Here is a 16,969-nt window from a genome sequence, read left to right as displayed (position 1 = left end):
TCATTCCAGGTCCCTCCTACAAGTCTCAGTAAATGTTGACTGAGCATGTACCAGATGAAGGAGTTAGCAAACATTAGCTGGAACTGGTCATTTAACTCTGCTGTCGTTGGAGGTCATGCGGATGGCTGACACAGAGCGTGTCTCACAGCCAGCTTCATCTCTGTCCCACGTTCCAAGTCTGAGGCTTCTCTCAGCCTGAGAGGAGCCTTGCTTACCACTGCTGTCTTCTGAGAGTCTAGGAGGCTAAACCTCCGGCCTTTATTTCTTATAAGATTTATCTATTTAATTATGCTTTTATTTTTGAATGCTTGTCCAGTCTATGAGTAGTGGGGAAGGTGGGAGAAGAGAAAGAATATGGGAAAGAAAACCTCCCATTCGCAGAAAACCCGTCAGTTAGGTCAGCCACTCTGTTTGAGTTGTTTTCTGGGCAACTGAAGTTGACTTAGAAAAATACCAAGTTAAAGGAAAATTGTATTTTTTCATAGAACTCTATCAAAACAAATCACACATTTCCCTTACTTACAAAATATTAAACATTGAACAGAACAAGTCTGAAAGTCAACAAAACCAGAGGCTATTTCTTTGAAAAATCAATGGAATTGATAAACCTTTAGCTGCACTGACCAGGAAAATCAATGGAATTTATAAACCTTTAGCTGTACTGACCAAGAAAATAGAGAAGACTCAAATTAGTAAAATCAGGAATGAAAGGGGATAACCCTACCAACCAGATAGAAATAAAAAGAATTATTCTATGAGCAATTGCATGTCAGCAAATTAGTTAACCTGGATGAAATGGATGCAGTCCTAGAAAGAAGCAACTAGACCAACTGACTCCAGAAGAAATGAAAAATCTTAATGGACCTGTAGCAAGTGAAGAGATTAAATTAGGAATCAGTAACTTCCTACCAAGCCCAGGACCAGATGGCTTCACTGGTGAATTCTACCAAACATTTAAAGATTTACCACCACTTACATAAGTTCTTCGAAAACATAGAAGAGGAGGGAATACTTTCTAACTCATTCTGGGAGGCCAGTTTTTACTCTGATATGAAAACCAGACAGAAGGGCACCTGGGGGGCTCAGTCAGTGAAATGTCTGCCTTCAGCTTGGGTTGTGACCCCAGGGGTACTGGGTCGAGCCCCACACTGGGCTCCATGTTCAGTAGGGAGTCTGCTTTTCCCCCTGCCTCTGCCCCTCTCCCCTGCTCGTTCTCTCAAGTATATAAAAATCTTTAAAAAAAAAAAAAAACAACTAAAAATAAAACCAGAGTCATTCCCAAGTGTAAAAAAAAAACTACTGACCAATATCCCTTATGAATGTAGAAGCAGAAATGCTCAAAAAAATACTTAGAAACTGCGTGCAGCAACGTATTAAAAGAAGTAGACACATGGCCAAGTGGGATTTTTTCCAGGCATGCAGGGGAGGTCAATAAATGTAATAAACCCTTTTGTCCTGTAATAAAGGATAAAAGCCATACGATCATCTTAGTAGGCACAGAAAAAAGCATTTGATAAAATCCAGCAGTCTTTCATGCTACAAACACTTATAGGTTCCTCAAAAGCTGTGTCTCCTCAAAAGCTACATTTACATCCTGACCCCTACTACCTGTGTGAACCTCTGCAGAAACAGGGTTTCTGCAGACGGAGATAGTTGAGATCAGGTCATACTGCTGTAGGGTGGGTGCTTCACCCAGTGTGACTGTGTCCTTATAAGAAGAGACTCAGACGCACAGGGAGATGATCACGTGACAACGGAGGCAGAGGTGGGGTGGATGCCTCGGCAAGCACAGATCTGCGCCCACCATCAAGAGCCACGAGAGGGGTGTGGGACATGTTCTCCTCTAGCACCTGCAGAGACAGGATGGCCCTGACAGCACCTTGATTTTGAGCTTCAAGGCCCAGAACTACAAATAAACTTCTGTTGTGATACGCTCTCCAGTTCATGGTACTTCTAATGGCAACCTTGAAAACCAGTACAGATTTGAATAGGAAGGTCTCCAGAGAAGACTTAGGAATGGCTAATCAGCACATGAAAAGGTGCTCTGGATCCTGAGCTATTGGGAAATGCAAAGTGAAACCCCTTTGAGAAGCACCTCACACCCACTGGGATGGCTCTAATCCAGAAGACGAACCAGAACAAACGCTGGTGAGCATGTGGAAAAATCGGAACCCTCTGCATTGCTGGTGGGAATGCAGAGCTGGGCAGCCGATGTAGAAACCAGTGCTGAGTAATTACTGTGCAGCCCGGCAACTCCACTCCTAGGTCCGTACCCAAGAGAAACGATCAGTGTGTGTTTGCACACAAACTTGCACACCAACATTTACACATTCAGCCGAATCCGTACAGCCCAAAAGGGGAGACAGTGTGAATGTCATCAGTGGCTGAATGGGTAAATTCAGTGAGGAATGTCGGTACAACGGACTAGGGTTTGGCATCAAGGGGAAGGAAGTCATGGTGCATAGAACGACACGGATAAACTGTGAACACCGCATGCTCGCTGGAAGAAGCAGGACACGGCGCGCCTCATGTGTGTGTCATTTATAGCAAACACAGCAGAGCGCCTCGTGCATGTCATGTGTAGCAAATGCACAGTCAGACCGGGAGAAATGGAGAATGATTTGTTGCCAGAATCCAGAGAGAGGAGGGCATGGAGGTTCACTCCTTCATGGGCGCAGGGTTCTGTCCGGAGGGGATGACGATGTTCTGGAGTCACATGGCGGCCATGGTGGCCCAATGCAGTGAATATGCGAACGCCGCTGAGTAGTACCATTTAGAAGGGCAAGTGCCAGTGCAAGTAAATTCTATCTCAGTCCAAGATAAAAGTTGATGTTGCCCTGTGGATGGCTGAGTCTCTTTCCACACATCAGCATATTGCCCCGTTAATCTAGAGATGTGTCTGTCACCCGGTGACTAGACAGCTCTGGGAATGAGGAGTCTGTCTTCGTGTCTTCCATGGCCTACGAGAGATGACCTGTGTCCTTGCCAACCCACCCAGCTGGGGCAATCAAGACCCTCACTGGGCAGAGGGCCAGGGCAGACCTGTCCTTTTGGCCGCCATCTGACCGCGTGGCTGTCCTCTCCCCTTGTCTTCTGCAGCACCGTCATTGTGTTTTATGTCCAGAGTGGGCCGCCTTTCAAGGTTCTCAAAGCTGCTGACGTGGTCCGAAATTTGCACAGACGGCTCTCAAAAGAGAAGGCTGATTTCTTGCTTTTTAAAGTCTTGAGGATCGACACAGCAGGTATGTCTCCTTTGGGAATGTCTCCTATGGGAATTCCTATGGGAATTCTTTTAGGGGCCAAGTAATATAAATATTGTCTGTCTATTCAGAACTGGGTGGCGCTGAGCAAAACATCCCATCAAATTCACTGCATTGAGAATCTTACAGAAACCTAAATGCCCATTGAGGTTGAAGTGGCAGATTTCTCAGGGGAGGAGATCTAAGATCTGTTTGCAGTCTGACAGGACAGAGGTGAGGTCACATCGTCTTTTTGGACTGACTGGGCATGAAGTCCAATATTGATTTAATTAGAAATTAAATATTGAACTTCATTCCTCCAAGAATATGCCTATGGGATAATTCCTCTGGGAATATTGTAAAAGCATCAGACTCAGCCTTGCCAGGCATGGCTAAGCTCCACTGGCATGGAAAGAGGAGTGAGGTGTGACCATTTTCACATTAGTGTCCAGAAACATGTTGTACGTTTAGTTCTACGGTGGGCTTCCTCCAACATGTTTGCCAACTGCTCTTTGTTTCTGGGGGAAGCAAGACCAACAGTGGTCATGGGTGGGTTTTTAAAACTATACTCCAGATAACGGTCATTGTCAGAAATTTCATATTTAAGCATTCAGGACAGTGGTAAAGAGAGTGTTACAGGCCGGAGAAGCTGTGTTCATACAGTTTATCCACTGGACCGCACACTGGTGTGACAGTGGTGTCTCGTAGACCTCTGGACATGCAGGGTGACTTCGAGTGCCTTCCGCTGTGTCTCCGTCTAAGCCCCTTGCTTGCTCACCTGTCCTGGCACAAAAGTGATTCATGGGTGTAGTCAGAAATGTGGTCTTGGTCCAAGTTCTCAGTCACGACCTTATAAGGAACATGAATCCCTCATGATGTTGAAGCGGCCGTTCCAGCGAGCGCTGCGGACCGTGAGCATCATGAGAGACACGCGATGCTGGGCAGTACGGTGTAGCTTGTGTCGGACGTCCGTCCGGAACCGACATGCGCAAGGCTAACATACACTAACGTAATTTTTTAAATAGTCCCCTTTTTCTAACTACAGAAGTAATGCCTTATTTATTATAGGAAATTTGGAATCCAGAAAGGCAAAAAACTTAAACAATTCTCTAGGTCCTTGGGCCTAGAATCCCCACCCTCCAAACCTAACTCTTGTTAGTATCTGATGCATTTCCTTCCAGTTCGTCCATCTCTGGAAACATGTGATACAATCATAATGGATAAATATTTTTAATCTGTTTTTTAACCTCAAATCAAATCTCGATAAATTTTTTCAAATCTTTGACGATTTCTTCCTCAGTAGGGTACTTACGGCTGCAGAGCCCTCCATCCTGGGTATGGTCAGGCTGTCCTCTACTCGGGGACTTAAGGCGGATTATAAATAATGCTCTAAGTGTAGACAAATCCTTGTGTATATCCCCAATTATTTTCTTAGAATGTATAAATTCTTAGCATGTATCTTTCTTAGGCCAGAGGCCATCTTTCTTGGTCACACTTGGACCAGTGTGAGGTCCAGGGAAAAATGTATTGGCTACATTTTTAAGGCTTTTGTCACCTGGTGTGGATTTTTTTTTTCTGCCATTTGCTTCCTGATGGGAGAGAACCCCTGGGCCCCCTCTAGGCCATAGAGTCTCTTGACTCGGCAAGATGTGTCTGTTGGGGCCGAGCTAATGCAGAACCACATCAGGCAGAAGTTAGGCCTCGCTTCTGCCCGCCGTGGCGCTGGCCTCATCTGCGCCCACCTCTTGCAGGCTGCCTTCTGCGGTGCTCAGGCCACGGCCACTGTGACCCCATCACGAAGCGCTGCGTGTGCTCCCAGCTGTGGATGGAGAACCTGATTCAGCGTTACCTCCAGGATGGGGAGAGCAACTGTGGTGAGTCCGGGGCAGGGACAGCTGTGGCCGAGGAGTGTGAGGACACGGCCTTTTGCAATACCAGAAAAATCTGCCCCACTCTGCCACTGTAAACCTTCTGCTCTCCTCACCTGAAGCCAAGGAGGAGAGACTTAAGATCCTCCCCACACCTACCATGCCTGTGGACCTAGGCTTTTCCGTAAAACTTTTTGATAAGGAAACCCCCCCTGGGCAGAGCACAATTGGCTAACTGCCCCAGCATTGCCGAGAGCTTGCTTTGTGCCCCTGGGGCCGTTTTCTGGGTCCCCCCTGCCTTGCCATGGGCTCCGTTGGCCTTCTGGTGAAGTGTTTCCTGGTGTGGGCCTGTTGGACGTGGATGAACAGCAGAATCAGGCCCATTCCTCCGGGATGTCTGCCCGGGCTGCACCAACAATGGGAGCCTCCGTCTCCGCTGGCCCCACCGGTGCCCTGATGTGTCCTCTGGGGAGGAATCCATTTTAATGCCAGTCTATTTCCAAGAGTAATTTTGTTGCCTTAGGAATCCGGGTTGGACGTATATGGCTGAGAAATCTGAAAATAGCCAGCCCTTGGATCGTTTTTCCAAGGAGCAGATATTTAATGGAGTTAAACCTTTGTCTTTGGGCCCTTGGTTTCTCTGTCCCGAATTGCTGTTGCAAAGCTTTTTACACTGGATTTGTACAAGAATGTGGGAGGAATACAGATCAGGTAGTTTCTGAATTACTGTCTGGCTCTGAAAAGTGTCTTCATGTCCTAGGCAGCCAGACAGATATTTTGTTTGCCTGTTTAAAAACTGAGCCAGAGCTATTTTGGTGGGGAGAGCTGTGTTGTTTGTGATTATGGAATTAATATTTTGGTGTGTCATACATGGTTATTCACAGCATACATTTTAAATAATTTGGTTTTGACAATTCTGTCCTTAAGTCAGCATGAGATATACCCCAGGATGTCCCCGACCCAGTTGGACAAAAGTAGGGTACTTTTAAGTTGTTCCTGATTTGTTTATATTGTACCTTGTTTATGCCCTGTAGCCAGACCAGTGAGTCCACAGATGGCCTTTGGCCGTAAGAACTCGCTAATCTACGTCGTGAAACACGGAAATAAAGTTGTTTTGTCAACAGTGTGTAACTGTGTCTGCTCTGGCTTTCTTGTTTTCCAGAGTGGAGTGTGTTCTACGTGGCAGCGTTGGCTCTCACTGTCCTCGGGCTGACTGGGGGCATGCCCTGGCTTTGCCTCTACTGCAGGAGGTACATGGCCGCTCCTTATTTCATGGCCCTGGGATAAGACACACCAGGAAATGGGACTCGACAGCTGTAGTAGCCTTTGCTTGGGTTTGTTAAGCTACTGAACCATTTGACAATCACTTTTACATGAAGACAAACTAGGCTTTCAGAGTCATTTATAAGGGGGCCTGGCTGACTCAGTTGGTGAAGCATGGGACTCTAGTTCTCAGGGTCATGAGTTCAAGACCCACGTTGGGTGTGGGCAGGATAAATGCAATAATCCCAGAGGCCGCTTTTCCTTATGCAGCTTTCCTCTTCCCTGCAAGGCTCAGGGACTCTGTATCAAGTCTAGTGTTATTTTCTTTGTCTCACCTTTGTTCACTGAGACACTCCTGGAGTAGCCCATCAGCCCTCAGGAGAGGGAGGAGTTCTAGAAGGGTACAGTGCAAATTTAGATTTTGCTTCTTGTATGTGATGCAACAGTGGACTCTATCTCAATCCTATTGAATAAATGCAAAACTTTAATCCAGGCAGTAGGATCACGGAAGAGGAGTTTTGCTTTAGGTGTTTCCTTCTTCCTTTTTTGGGGGTGCTGACCTCCGAGAAGCCTCTGAGCTGCCTCCTGGTCTGAATCTTCAAGAACCCTGTGCCCAGCCCTCTGTGAGGAGATTTGTAGGGACAGTGATTTCTCTAGTCCTGGGAAGACGTCCTACACAAAACACCACCATCCTACACAAAACATTAAGTGCTCTCCAAAGAAGATAATGATTAAAAAAAAATGATGTGATCATAATTAATAGTTATATTTTGAAACTGCTCATATTATCGTCTCGGTTTTATTTGTGATTGCTTTCCCTGTGGTGATCCCAATAGTGAATCGCAGAAGGCTGGGGAGGGGGAGCACAGGCACTCAGAGGCCTAAATCCCAGGAAGCTTTCTAGAGCCATTTGGGACCATGAGCACCCTGCTGTGCTTCACTTCCAAAGTTCTGCAAAAATAAAAATAAATGAAAAATTTAAAAAATACACATTTTGCAGTTATGTGGCCATACATATTAAGCAGATGACCGTGATGATGAAGAAAGTGTTTGCCTGTGACCATTTTAAGTATTAGTAAGTGATATTAAGCATCTGCCATTCTCTCTCAGCTGTGTGCTCGCTACACTACTCAGTCCTCCCAGCAGCCGTACAAAAGGGGACTGTTTTTACTCCCATTTTACCGGTGGGAACCTGCAGTCACAGCTGGTGAGCACTCAGTCAAGGCTTAGGGGCCCATGCTCTTAGTCACCTGCCTGTGGAAAACTGTCCTCAGCATAACCTCCCCACGGCTTTGAGGTACGTTTTCATATAATCCCCTGAAGCTCGGGATGACACACAAAGGACCAGCCCAGTTGTTCTCATGCGTTGTGGAAAATGAAATCCTGGGTTGTTGCCACTTAATTTGGGGAATCTGCTCTATTTCTGGTTGGTTGATTTGTTACCCCCAGTTGCTAGTTTCCATCATCTTTGCACCTTTGGATCTTCTAGGCCAGTATAGGTTCAGGGGGCTGGTGTGGGCATCCAGGTTCCTCCAAGTGGAGAATCACTCACGGGAAAGCTCGCTGTGCCAGCCCGAAGGTGCTGAGAGGACGGCCCTCGGGGGCCCCGGCCCGTCAGCCCCGGGCTTAGCCGGGAGCCCGCAGGTGGGTGGGCACCGGGGGTGTGGCTGTGCTGCTCCTGTGTGTGTTCAGGACCCGCGGGGTGCCTCAGGTGCCGGAACGCAGACCTGGCCCTGTGCGCCCCGCGTTCCCACTGGTGCTGAGCCCTGCGTTCTGAAGGCCGAGCGTTTCCTCTACTGTGTTAACTCCTGGCTCCCGGTTCCCTAAGACTCTGAGTCGAGCTTTTTGTTGTTCCTTTCAGACGAAAAAGGATTAAAATAAGAAAGAAAACCAAGTATACCATCCTGGACAGTGTGGACGAGCAGGAGAGCATGGAGCTGAGGCCCAAGCGCGGTAAGACGGCCTGCGGGGTACTCCCCGGGGCCTTGAGTGGACTGGGGGCAGGCACCCCTGAGTGCTGCCTTGGTGGGAGGCACAACGAGGGGCCCGAGCCGGCAAGTTAATGGGGAATGAACAGTGAGTCTGAGCTTCTGGGAAGAAAAACCTACATCTAGCCCATGGACAGGCAATGGGAAGGCATAGTAGTATCTAAATTCCATGAGATTTTGGTGACGCACGTAGAGGCCTTACCGGGTGAGAGACGGAGAGGCCTCGCATCCGCTGAGCCCCCATCGAATGCCTGCAGGCAAAGACTGCTTTTCCAGCAGGTTTTTCTCTTGTGGTTGGGGTGTGGGGCGTGACAGCGTTCCACACCAGCTTGCCTCTGAACACTGTGCCCTGCGGGTCTGCTCCCCGAGAGATGCGCCCAGATGACAGGCAGGCTCTAGCTTGGAGCCTTGCCCTTAGCGGACTAGCCAGACGCAGGTGAACCCTGGCTTCCACACAGCACTGTCGCCACAAAACGCACAGACCCTGATGCTCCGAGCCACCTCCCGGCCACCCCACGAGCTTTCCGGCTCTCCTTCATTAAGAACCCTTCCTGGCCCTCGGAGGCTGCTTAGCACTCACTTGTACGGGTCCTTCATAATCTGCATTTGTAACTACATTCTCACAGAGGGACATAATCACTTTCCAAGTCGTGAGATGTAAAACGTTGTCTGTAGTAAATGCTGAGTGCCTGCCCTCCGCGCAGACACCAAGCAAGGCCCAGGGAGGGGCACAGAATCCCGGCCAGAGAGGGTGATCCCGCAGCAGCCTGGATGGGATTGGCCGAGCACCGATGTCCGAGTGGCTGACGTCCGGGGAGTGTGGCCAGGGGCTCTGGCAGGGAAACGGACACGAGGACACACCTGATGAGTGCACCTGTGCGCTCGCCTCTCATCACATCATGGGACACCAGCTTCATACAGCGGCTTTAGACCTAAGAGCTCAGAGTGCTTAATTTTTTTTAAAAGATGATTTATTTATTTATTTGACACAGAGACCAAAAGAGGGAATATAAGCAGGGGGAGTGGGAGAGGGAGAAGCAGGCTTCCTGCTGAGCAGGAGTCCAATGCAGGGCTCAAGTCGATCCTAGGACTTTGGGATCATGACCCAAGCCAAAGGCAGATGTTTAACCAGCAAGCCACCCAGGTGCCCATTCTTAAACCAGTTTTGAAAGAAAGAGTGGTTAGTGTGTACAAGTCCTTAAGAGTTTCATTCATCACAGCCTTTAGGTCAAAACAAAGTACTGGGGTGCTCAGGTGGCTCAGTCAGTTGGTTAAGTATCTGACGACTCCTTGTTTTGGCTTAGGTCATGATCTCATAGTCGTGGGATTGAGCCCCACATCAGGCTCTGGGCTCAGCTTGGAGTCCGGTTTTTCTCTCTCCCTCTCCCTCCTGATCGTGAGTGCTCTCTCTCTCTCTCTCATAAATAAATAAAATCTAAAAAACAAAACAAAAACACAACAAAGGAAGTACTGACATCATGCATTAGACCATCTGTGAAGGGGGGGATCTTCTTCCCTATGAAAACACTTTCATGACATGGAAATGCTCAGCCATGGGGATGTTTAGGCATTAGTTCAGCTAAAATGCACATGGGTGGCCTCGTTAACCTCTGGAGACCCCTATTACTAAATTACTACTTGCTCTAATATTAGTTAGTGATCCTTCTTTAGCTATGGTGTGAGTACAACCTGAAAGCCACACACTTGTGTCAACCTCAAGCCCCGAGGCCATCATTGCGATCTGGTTCCACTGTCCTTCACGCATAGCAGGTGGTGAATAAATGTTCGAATATAAAAATAAGTATAAATCTAGCCTTTAATATATAACCATAGAGCAAAGATACCTCACCTGCCACCAGTGCCGAGTTGCCAAAAAGAAAGTTTATATTAGAATTAATTTTATCTATGTTTAGTTATTGTTGTTTGTATTTTTGGATAGAATGCTTTAATTAATCAGTACCACTGGAAATTTACATTTTTCTTACATGAACTGTGTTTACATAAGACAGTGCAAAACTCCCTCCCTTTAGCAGTAAAATGGCTCTTTTGCAAATCTGCAGGGACTTATTTCTGACATAAGAGCAAAACAGCTTAACTGCCATTTGCAGAAAAGTGATCTCAGACCCACAAAATTAATGAAGTAGAGTCAACTTCCAAAAACACACAGAAAAGCTTTAAGGAAAATAGCTATCTCTAGAATTCTCTGCTATAAAATAAAGGTTGAATAGCTACCTCAAGTTTAACTATGGTTTCAAAAATTTTAGGAATACCTTGAGTCAAAGAAATTCGGGAAGGAAGTTGATCATTTTCATTTGAGTATTTTTTCCTACCATTGCTAAGTTCCCCAACACCGTTTAGGGTCCAAATGACAGAAATTACTCTCAGTATCTTCTAGGCTTTCTTTTCTTCGGCCAGTTGCCCCATTTGTTGTGTAAACTTCAAACTGCTAAGTTTCCAACACATTCAGCATTTAAATCTTCAGGGCTTATCATTATAAACACAGATATTCCTACTTGAACAGAAATAAATGAACTTTTCACCAGTCAGCATGGAAAACTAACCATCCCGGGCCCTCGGGAGCATGACCCAATCCAAAGGCAGATGGTTAACAAATGAGCGACCCAGGCGCCCCTCAGCGCACTTTCAGGTTGCATTATGTCACCCCCTTTCTCCTAGAGTAACCTCGTCCTTCTCATGTCCCAACCCCCATTCTTCTTCCTGCCGGCCTCTAAACCTATTGTTGGTGCCTTGTTCCCACTTGAACCACCCTCTCGCCTAGTCTCTTGTCCCCTCTCCCTAACACTCTCATGACCCCTTCAGACCCTCAGGATCTCAGAACACTAACTAACTGTTTCAGACGTACTACATCCTGCTCCAAGCACATTACCCGTTTAATCCCAGGGCGGCCAGCAGCTCTGAGACATATACTGTGATGATCCCCAATTCACAGTGGAGGAAACTGAGACATAGGAAAGTTAGCCACTGTCCAGGAGTTACCGAGCCAGCGAGGGCCCGGGGCAGGTAGGGCCAGGCCACCTGCTTCTCCCAGTATTTCTGGTGCCCCTCGGCACACTTCACACCCTCCCTGGTTCTCCTCTCCAAATCCCGGCCTGAAGCAATGCCAGCCGATCGGTGTGCGCTTATCTGTTCTTGATCCCTGTGAGGTTGATTTTTCAACATTTCTTGGCTATTTTGAACCCTCTTCTCATGAGTCTTTGTCTTAAACCCTTAGCTAGATACTATAAATTCTCTGAGAGCAGAGGTCACGTCTTCCACCACTTCTGTCTCTTAGTTTGACCACAGGCAATCACATATTCTACCCAAAATATTATGATGGAACCGAATCGTAAAACCCTAACAGTTCTCACTTAGTGAGCGCCTCCTGAGTGCTAGCTGCTGGGCCTCAGCTTCACTAGCACTGTTTCACGGAGTCCACACCCTGAACCCATGGAGTGTGTGCCTGCCGTCTCCCAGTGTTGATGGTGCTGGAGACTGAAAGCCCAGAGAGGTTAGGTATCTTGTCCAGCACCACACAGCTAGCCGGTAAGTGTCAAAGCTTGGGCTTAAGCTCAGGGCTGACTCCAAAGCCCCTGTTGCTGCTCACCAAGGCCTCCAACCCCTGCCGTGTTGTGAGTGTTGCTTTGAAGGTGCAGAGAGCACAGCTGGGTACATGGGACCTACGACCAGAACAGCAGCTGGGAGTGAAAAGGCCATTTCCCCCAAGATGCATCTGTCTGCTTCTCCCCAGGTATTAAACACCGAAGCACGGAGCACAACTCCAGCCTGATGGTGTCCGAGTCGGAGTTTGACAGTGATCAGGACACCATCTTCAGCGAAGAGAGGATGGAGAGAGGGAATCCAAAGGTTTCCGTGAATGGGTCCCTCAGACATGGCGCTCCCTTCAGCTATTGCTCAAAGGACAGATAAAGAAGCAGCTGTAAACTCAAAGGTTACCCACAGAAATCCCTGAATCCAGGACCAGTGAATGGGAGTTAACACACAGAGCTGACTCCCATGAGAATCCTACATTAAGGTCCTTTCTCAGCAGGCTGGATGTGTGTCCCCGTGTTTAAAAGATCTGTTTTCTTGGAGAGTTTGAGATATGAAACAAAACATTAATGTTGCTCTTTTAGCAGAGATGCTTGCTGATAGGAATACAGTTTGGGTGAGATACAAGGTATGTACTTAAAAGAGTTTGTGCTTTGTAGCTGGCACAGTGTTTATATTACCTTTGTGAAAGTAAGGATGGACACCTGTGTCTATCTGCAGACCTCTAGATAAGTTAAACACATTTAGAGAAGGCTCATTTCTCTTGGGAGCTGTGATTGCCTTCAAGGACGACTTTCCAGACATGGTTTCTGTGGTCGGGCCCCCACAGTCCCAAGGCTGCTGTGTCTGTTAACAATAGCTTATTGGAGGTGTGAGTTGTCTTCTGTGTAGCAAGTTTTCTGTGCTGACCAAACACCCGAACAGAATAGAAACCCCCAGGACCTTTATTCTTGGCTATGGCCAACCACTGTTTCTGTGTCCTCTGTGGACAGCAGCTCCTGGGAATCCGAGAGCTGAATAAGAATCACAGGACGAGGACCAGAGGCACCGAAAGGGATGTGTTGGCTTAATGACCTGTAGGTTGAAAGTAGAAGGTTGCACGGCAACATTCCTTACCTTTTCTTTCTTCTAGACAAAAAAACTACCCTGAAGCCTCTCCTAGCCCCAGTGTACATTAGACATGATAAAAGTGATTATTAACTGTTGGAGTATTTATTGAGTATGTCCACAGGCCGTTCATTTGGATTGCCATAGATAGGAATAATGACTCAGCAACTTCGTACATAGTCTCAGAATCAGAAATATAGTCTGTCTTAATTAGAATGGTATGTTCATGATCATTGGCCTACAAGTTCTGTCCGTGGTAACAAATTGACATAGACATTCACTTCATATGTTTAAAAAATATATTAAACTTTTTTTAACCAAATCTTATTTGAAATGTATGGGGGGGGAAAAAAAACTATCCCCAGTCACAGAACGCCACAGAGCAGTGACCTGGGGTGAACCGTAGCCTACGGAGGTGGCTGGCTCATAGTGGTTCTCTACCCAGCCTTAAGGTGGGTTCTCTACCCTGCCAAGATGGGCGGCCCGGGAGGGGCCCATTGGCATTCTTTGGAGAGATTAGAGTAGAGGTGGGGCCCATCACAGATCTGAACCCGTGTTGTGGCCTCAGGCGGGAACACACCTGAAGAGTATCCTGGTGCACAAGTTTCTGTGAAACTGGGATGGCTTTACCACGATTAAGTGGAAAAGCAAGAGGATTAAACGACCGGCGTTAAACCATCAGTGTGGGAACGAATGAGAAGAGAGTCCCTGTGGGTCCCTGAACAGAGTGAAGCTTGTACTTTCTGGGGAATGACAGAACTAAACAGTGTGTAAGACTGTTTTATTTAAAAAAATAATTTCTTTGCTTAGGTTTCCTCTTTCCGCATTGTTAGTTCAGTCTGCTCTCTGGGATGGGTGATGTTTTTTACACCAGAATTTATCTTCATAAACTTAATATCTGGAGTGCCTCGTGAGCAGAGTTGGGGGTTTTGTGCACCACCAGGCCTTTCTGGCCTCAAGGACTGCAGAAGAGGAGGTGGATGGAGTGCAGTGGTGAAGGCGGGGGCGAGCGCGCGCTCAGTGTTTATGTGCATAATTCACGTACTAGAGATGCCCAGCGGGTCCTTACAGTCAGCCTTGGAAAGTAGATGTGATTATTCTCATGTTGCAGGGAATGACCTGGAGTCCCAGAGAGGTTAAGTACCTTGTGCAAGGTGACAGCCAAAGAGTGCAAAAACTGAATGCAGGGTTTTTAAGCTGTCAAGCCCCTGCTTTTCACCCTCCTCCCTGACTACACAAGGACCTCCCGCCCTCAGCTGGTGGACAGCAAATTCTGGCAGGCCTTTTGGACCATTTGTTCCTAGGACTCAGAGGACTTCCTTCAGACAGTGGAGAACACAGGACACAGAGAAGCCTCCCTCGTCCCTCCTGCGGAATCACGCCCTGAGCCGTGGCTCTGGGTTGCTGAGTGCTGCTTCTGCCTCCCCTGGCCTCGCTTCCCGCACAGGTGCACGCGGACCTCAGGGGCACAGGAGCTGTCTGCCCTCCCGTGGCGCATCCCCAGGGCCAGGGGGCGGGGAAGGTTCTCCAGCAGCTTGGAAGGAGAGGGCTGCCCATGAGACCCTAACAGTCAGTGCAAGAGGATGTGACCCCGGGGCTAAGAGGCCAGCTATGTTTGTGATGGAAGACCCCACAAGGCGCGCAGCACTGGAGGCTCGCCAGCTGGAGGACGGGGGTCCCAGACGGTCCAGGCCGCCCTGTGCTGTACGTTATTTCCCGGGTCAGACCAGGTCTTAATGGCAGGAAAGCATGTAGGAGACTAGAACAGTTGTATTTCTGTAACGCCGCCTCGGAGCTGGGGGCTTACTTCATGCCTCCTGTGGGGGGCTCCCCTCGGTGGGAGTTGGCCAGCTGGCCCGCGACCTGTCCTGTGCAGCCCATGCACCAGTGGTGGTTTTCACGCTTCCAAATGTTTGGAGAAGTTATAAGGCTGTTGTGAGACTTTGGTGTGCGCCAAGAAAGCCATGGCGGAAGGTGCGCCCCTCGCTCCTGCTTCTGTGGACATCAGAAGAGCGGGTCCTGGCCCTTCCCAGAACCATGTGTCCAGGCCCACAGCACTTCCTACCTCCCTCAACGCACTCAGCTCGCAGTCTGCTTGAGAGTCTCTCTCTGTCCCTTCCCCTTGCATGTCCGCTCCCTCTTTCTCTCTCCATAATAAATACATCTTTGCCAACAAAACAATGCTAGTCATTCCAGCAGGGGTGCTGGTGGGGGTTGGCAGTGTTCTGTTTCTTGCTCTGGGTGCTGGTGATGAGGTGTCCTCAGCTTGTGAAGATTCCATAAATTAATCACTTACTCACTTAGGTACTCTTTCTGGCATGCGTGTTACAGTGAATGAAATTTTAAAATTTTTAAATTTAAATTCAATTTAAATTTAAATTGTTAATTGTTAACTTATACTGCATTATTAGTTGCAGGGGTGGAATGTAACAATTCATCAGTTGCACATAACGCCCAGTGCTCATTACATCCAGTGCCCTTCTTCATGCCTGTCACCCAATAGTAAGAAACCTTGCTGAGTGATTTCACTTCCAAAGCCAACTACATATAAAGGGAGAGCACTGGAGGATTTCCTTGGTGGTGGTGGTGGGACAGTTCTGTATCTTGATTGTGGCGGTGGTGACACAAACCTTCCTACTGATGGGGTTAAGTTGGGTAACGTACACATTCACAAAAGGAGTGTACAGGGCACTGGGAACGCTGGCCTGTATCAGCAGGATGATACTGATGTCAGTTGCCTGGTAGGAGTTATGTACGGTGGTGAGCACTGGGGGAAGAGGAATGGAGGGCATAGAGGAATCCACGGCTTCCGCAACCTCCCATGAGCTTGTAAGTACTTCAAGATCAAAAGTTGGAAGATGCTGAGGGGAAACAGCCAGCTTCGTGATCAACAGTGCCATACTAAAAGTTCTTCCATTAAAGTCAGCAACAACGACAACCAGGATTTCTCCAACGGAGCAGTCTCTCTTTTTGAGGTGAGTTTAGGGAATGGCCAAATTTCTTGTATTTGAAGCCTACTTAGTACTGTCACCTCTGTCCTGAAGGTGACAAGCCCAGAGTTGCAGGCCCGAGGTCTTAGCACAACAGGAAGAAATCACACAGTCTTGCCTAATCTGACACAACACCTGTGAAAACCATGTCCCCTGCATCACTAGGACAGGAGATTTGTCTGTGACCTGCACTGTGGCAAGTCCTTCCTAGTTAGCTGAAAAAAGGGATGGATGATAAGTAAATCATCAGACTGCCAATTTCCAAACACATTTCCACTCATTTATACATATCCCCTGAAAACAGAATATGCTGGTAGCCTTTCAGTGCCCTTAGATGAAGCAGGACCTGCTGTTTTTCCAGAGAGGTTTCCCAGACTTCATCAATGAAAACCAGGCTAATTTGCTTTTCAATTTGTTGCAGGCTAAACTAAGAATGAAACTGTAGCATTTACATTTACTGATAGAGAATGGAAGAAATAGGAGGAAGATGAAAGTAACACTTGCTTTAAAGCAGAGGCCTAGGCCCAGTATGTAAAGAACCCTCAAGTTGAGAGGTAAGTGGATAACCTGGTAATCAAGTAATTTTAAAAATCAACAGCAGGTTCAGCAGAACAGTAGGCATCGTCGACATAGAGCAGGCCTTCCTGGGTTCTTTGATTCCCACATTCAGTGCCCTTCATGCATTTTCTGACCCTGTCCCATTGTAGAGGAAGAGCAGTGTGAAATGCAGATTCTGGCGTCTTGAGAGTCTGACCGGCCTCCGTCCTGCATGTGGAAGGAGCTAGTGTGCTTCCATTCAGACATTCCTTTCAAGGTTTCTCACCCATATAAATCTGTTGGAGTTTTTGGCTTCTCCTTTCAACTGGTTATAATGTCCTTACCAGCTTCCTCAATAATGAGTTAAATAAAATACTTACCATAGGTTCCTTTTTTAAAAAACCAAACCAGGTGAAAAGAAATGCATG

General features: G+C 47.5%; 1 protein-coding gene across 8 annotated transcripts in view; it reads left to right on the top strand.

The window, feature by feature from the left end:
* KIAA0319 (KIAA0319 ortholog) overlaps positions 1-13,336 on the top strand; it is a 94,318-nt gene extending 80,982 nt beyond the window's left edge. For all 8 annotated transcript variants that reach the window (XM_059179467.1, XM_059179466.1, XM_059179460.1 and 5 more), the window contains 5 exons: positions 3,100-3,242; positions 4,991-5,113; positions 6,270-6,357; positions 8,232-8,323; positions 12,107-13,336. In XM_059179467.1, the coding sequence (XP_059035450.1) occupies positions 3,100-3,242; positions 4,991-5,113; positions 6,270-6,357; positions 8,232-8,323; positions 12,107-12,285 (625 nt within the window). In that variant the 3' untranslated portion in view covers positions 12,286-13,336. The remainder of the gene's footprint in view (positions 1-3,099; positions 3,243-4,990; positions 5,114-6,269; positions 6,358-8,231; positions 8,324-12,106) is intronic.
* The last annotated feature ends 3,633 nt before the right edge of the window (positions 13,337-16,969 follow it).

Source organism: Mustela lutreola, chromosome 6 (assembly GCF_030435805.1).
Source record: "Mustela lutreola isolate mMusLut2 chromosome 6, mMusLut2.pri, whole genome shotgun sequence".
NCBI lineage: Eukaryota > Metazoa > Chordata > Mammalia > Carnivora > Mustelidae > Mustela > Mustela lutreola.
The sequence above is the reverse complement of the archived record's forward strand: the minus strand, read 5'-3'. Positions and strand labels throughout refer to the sequence as shown.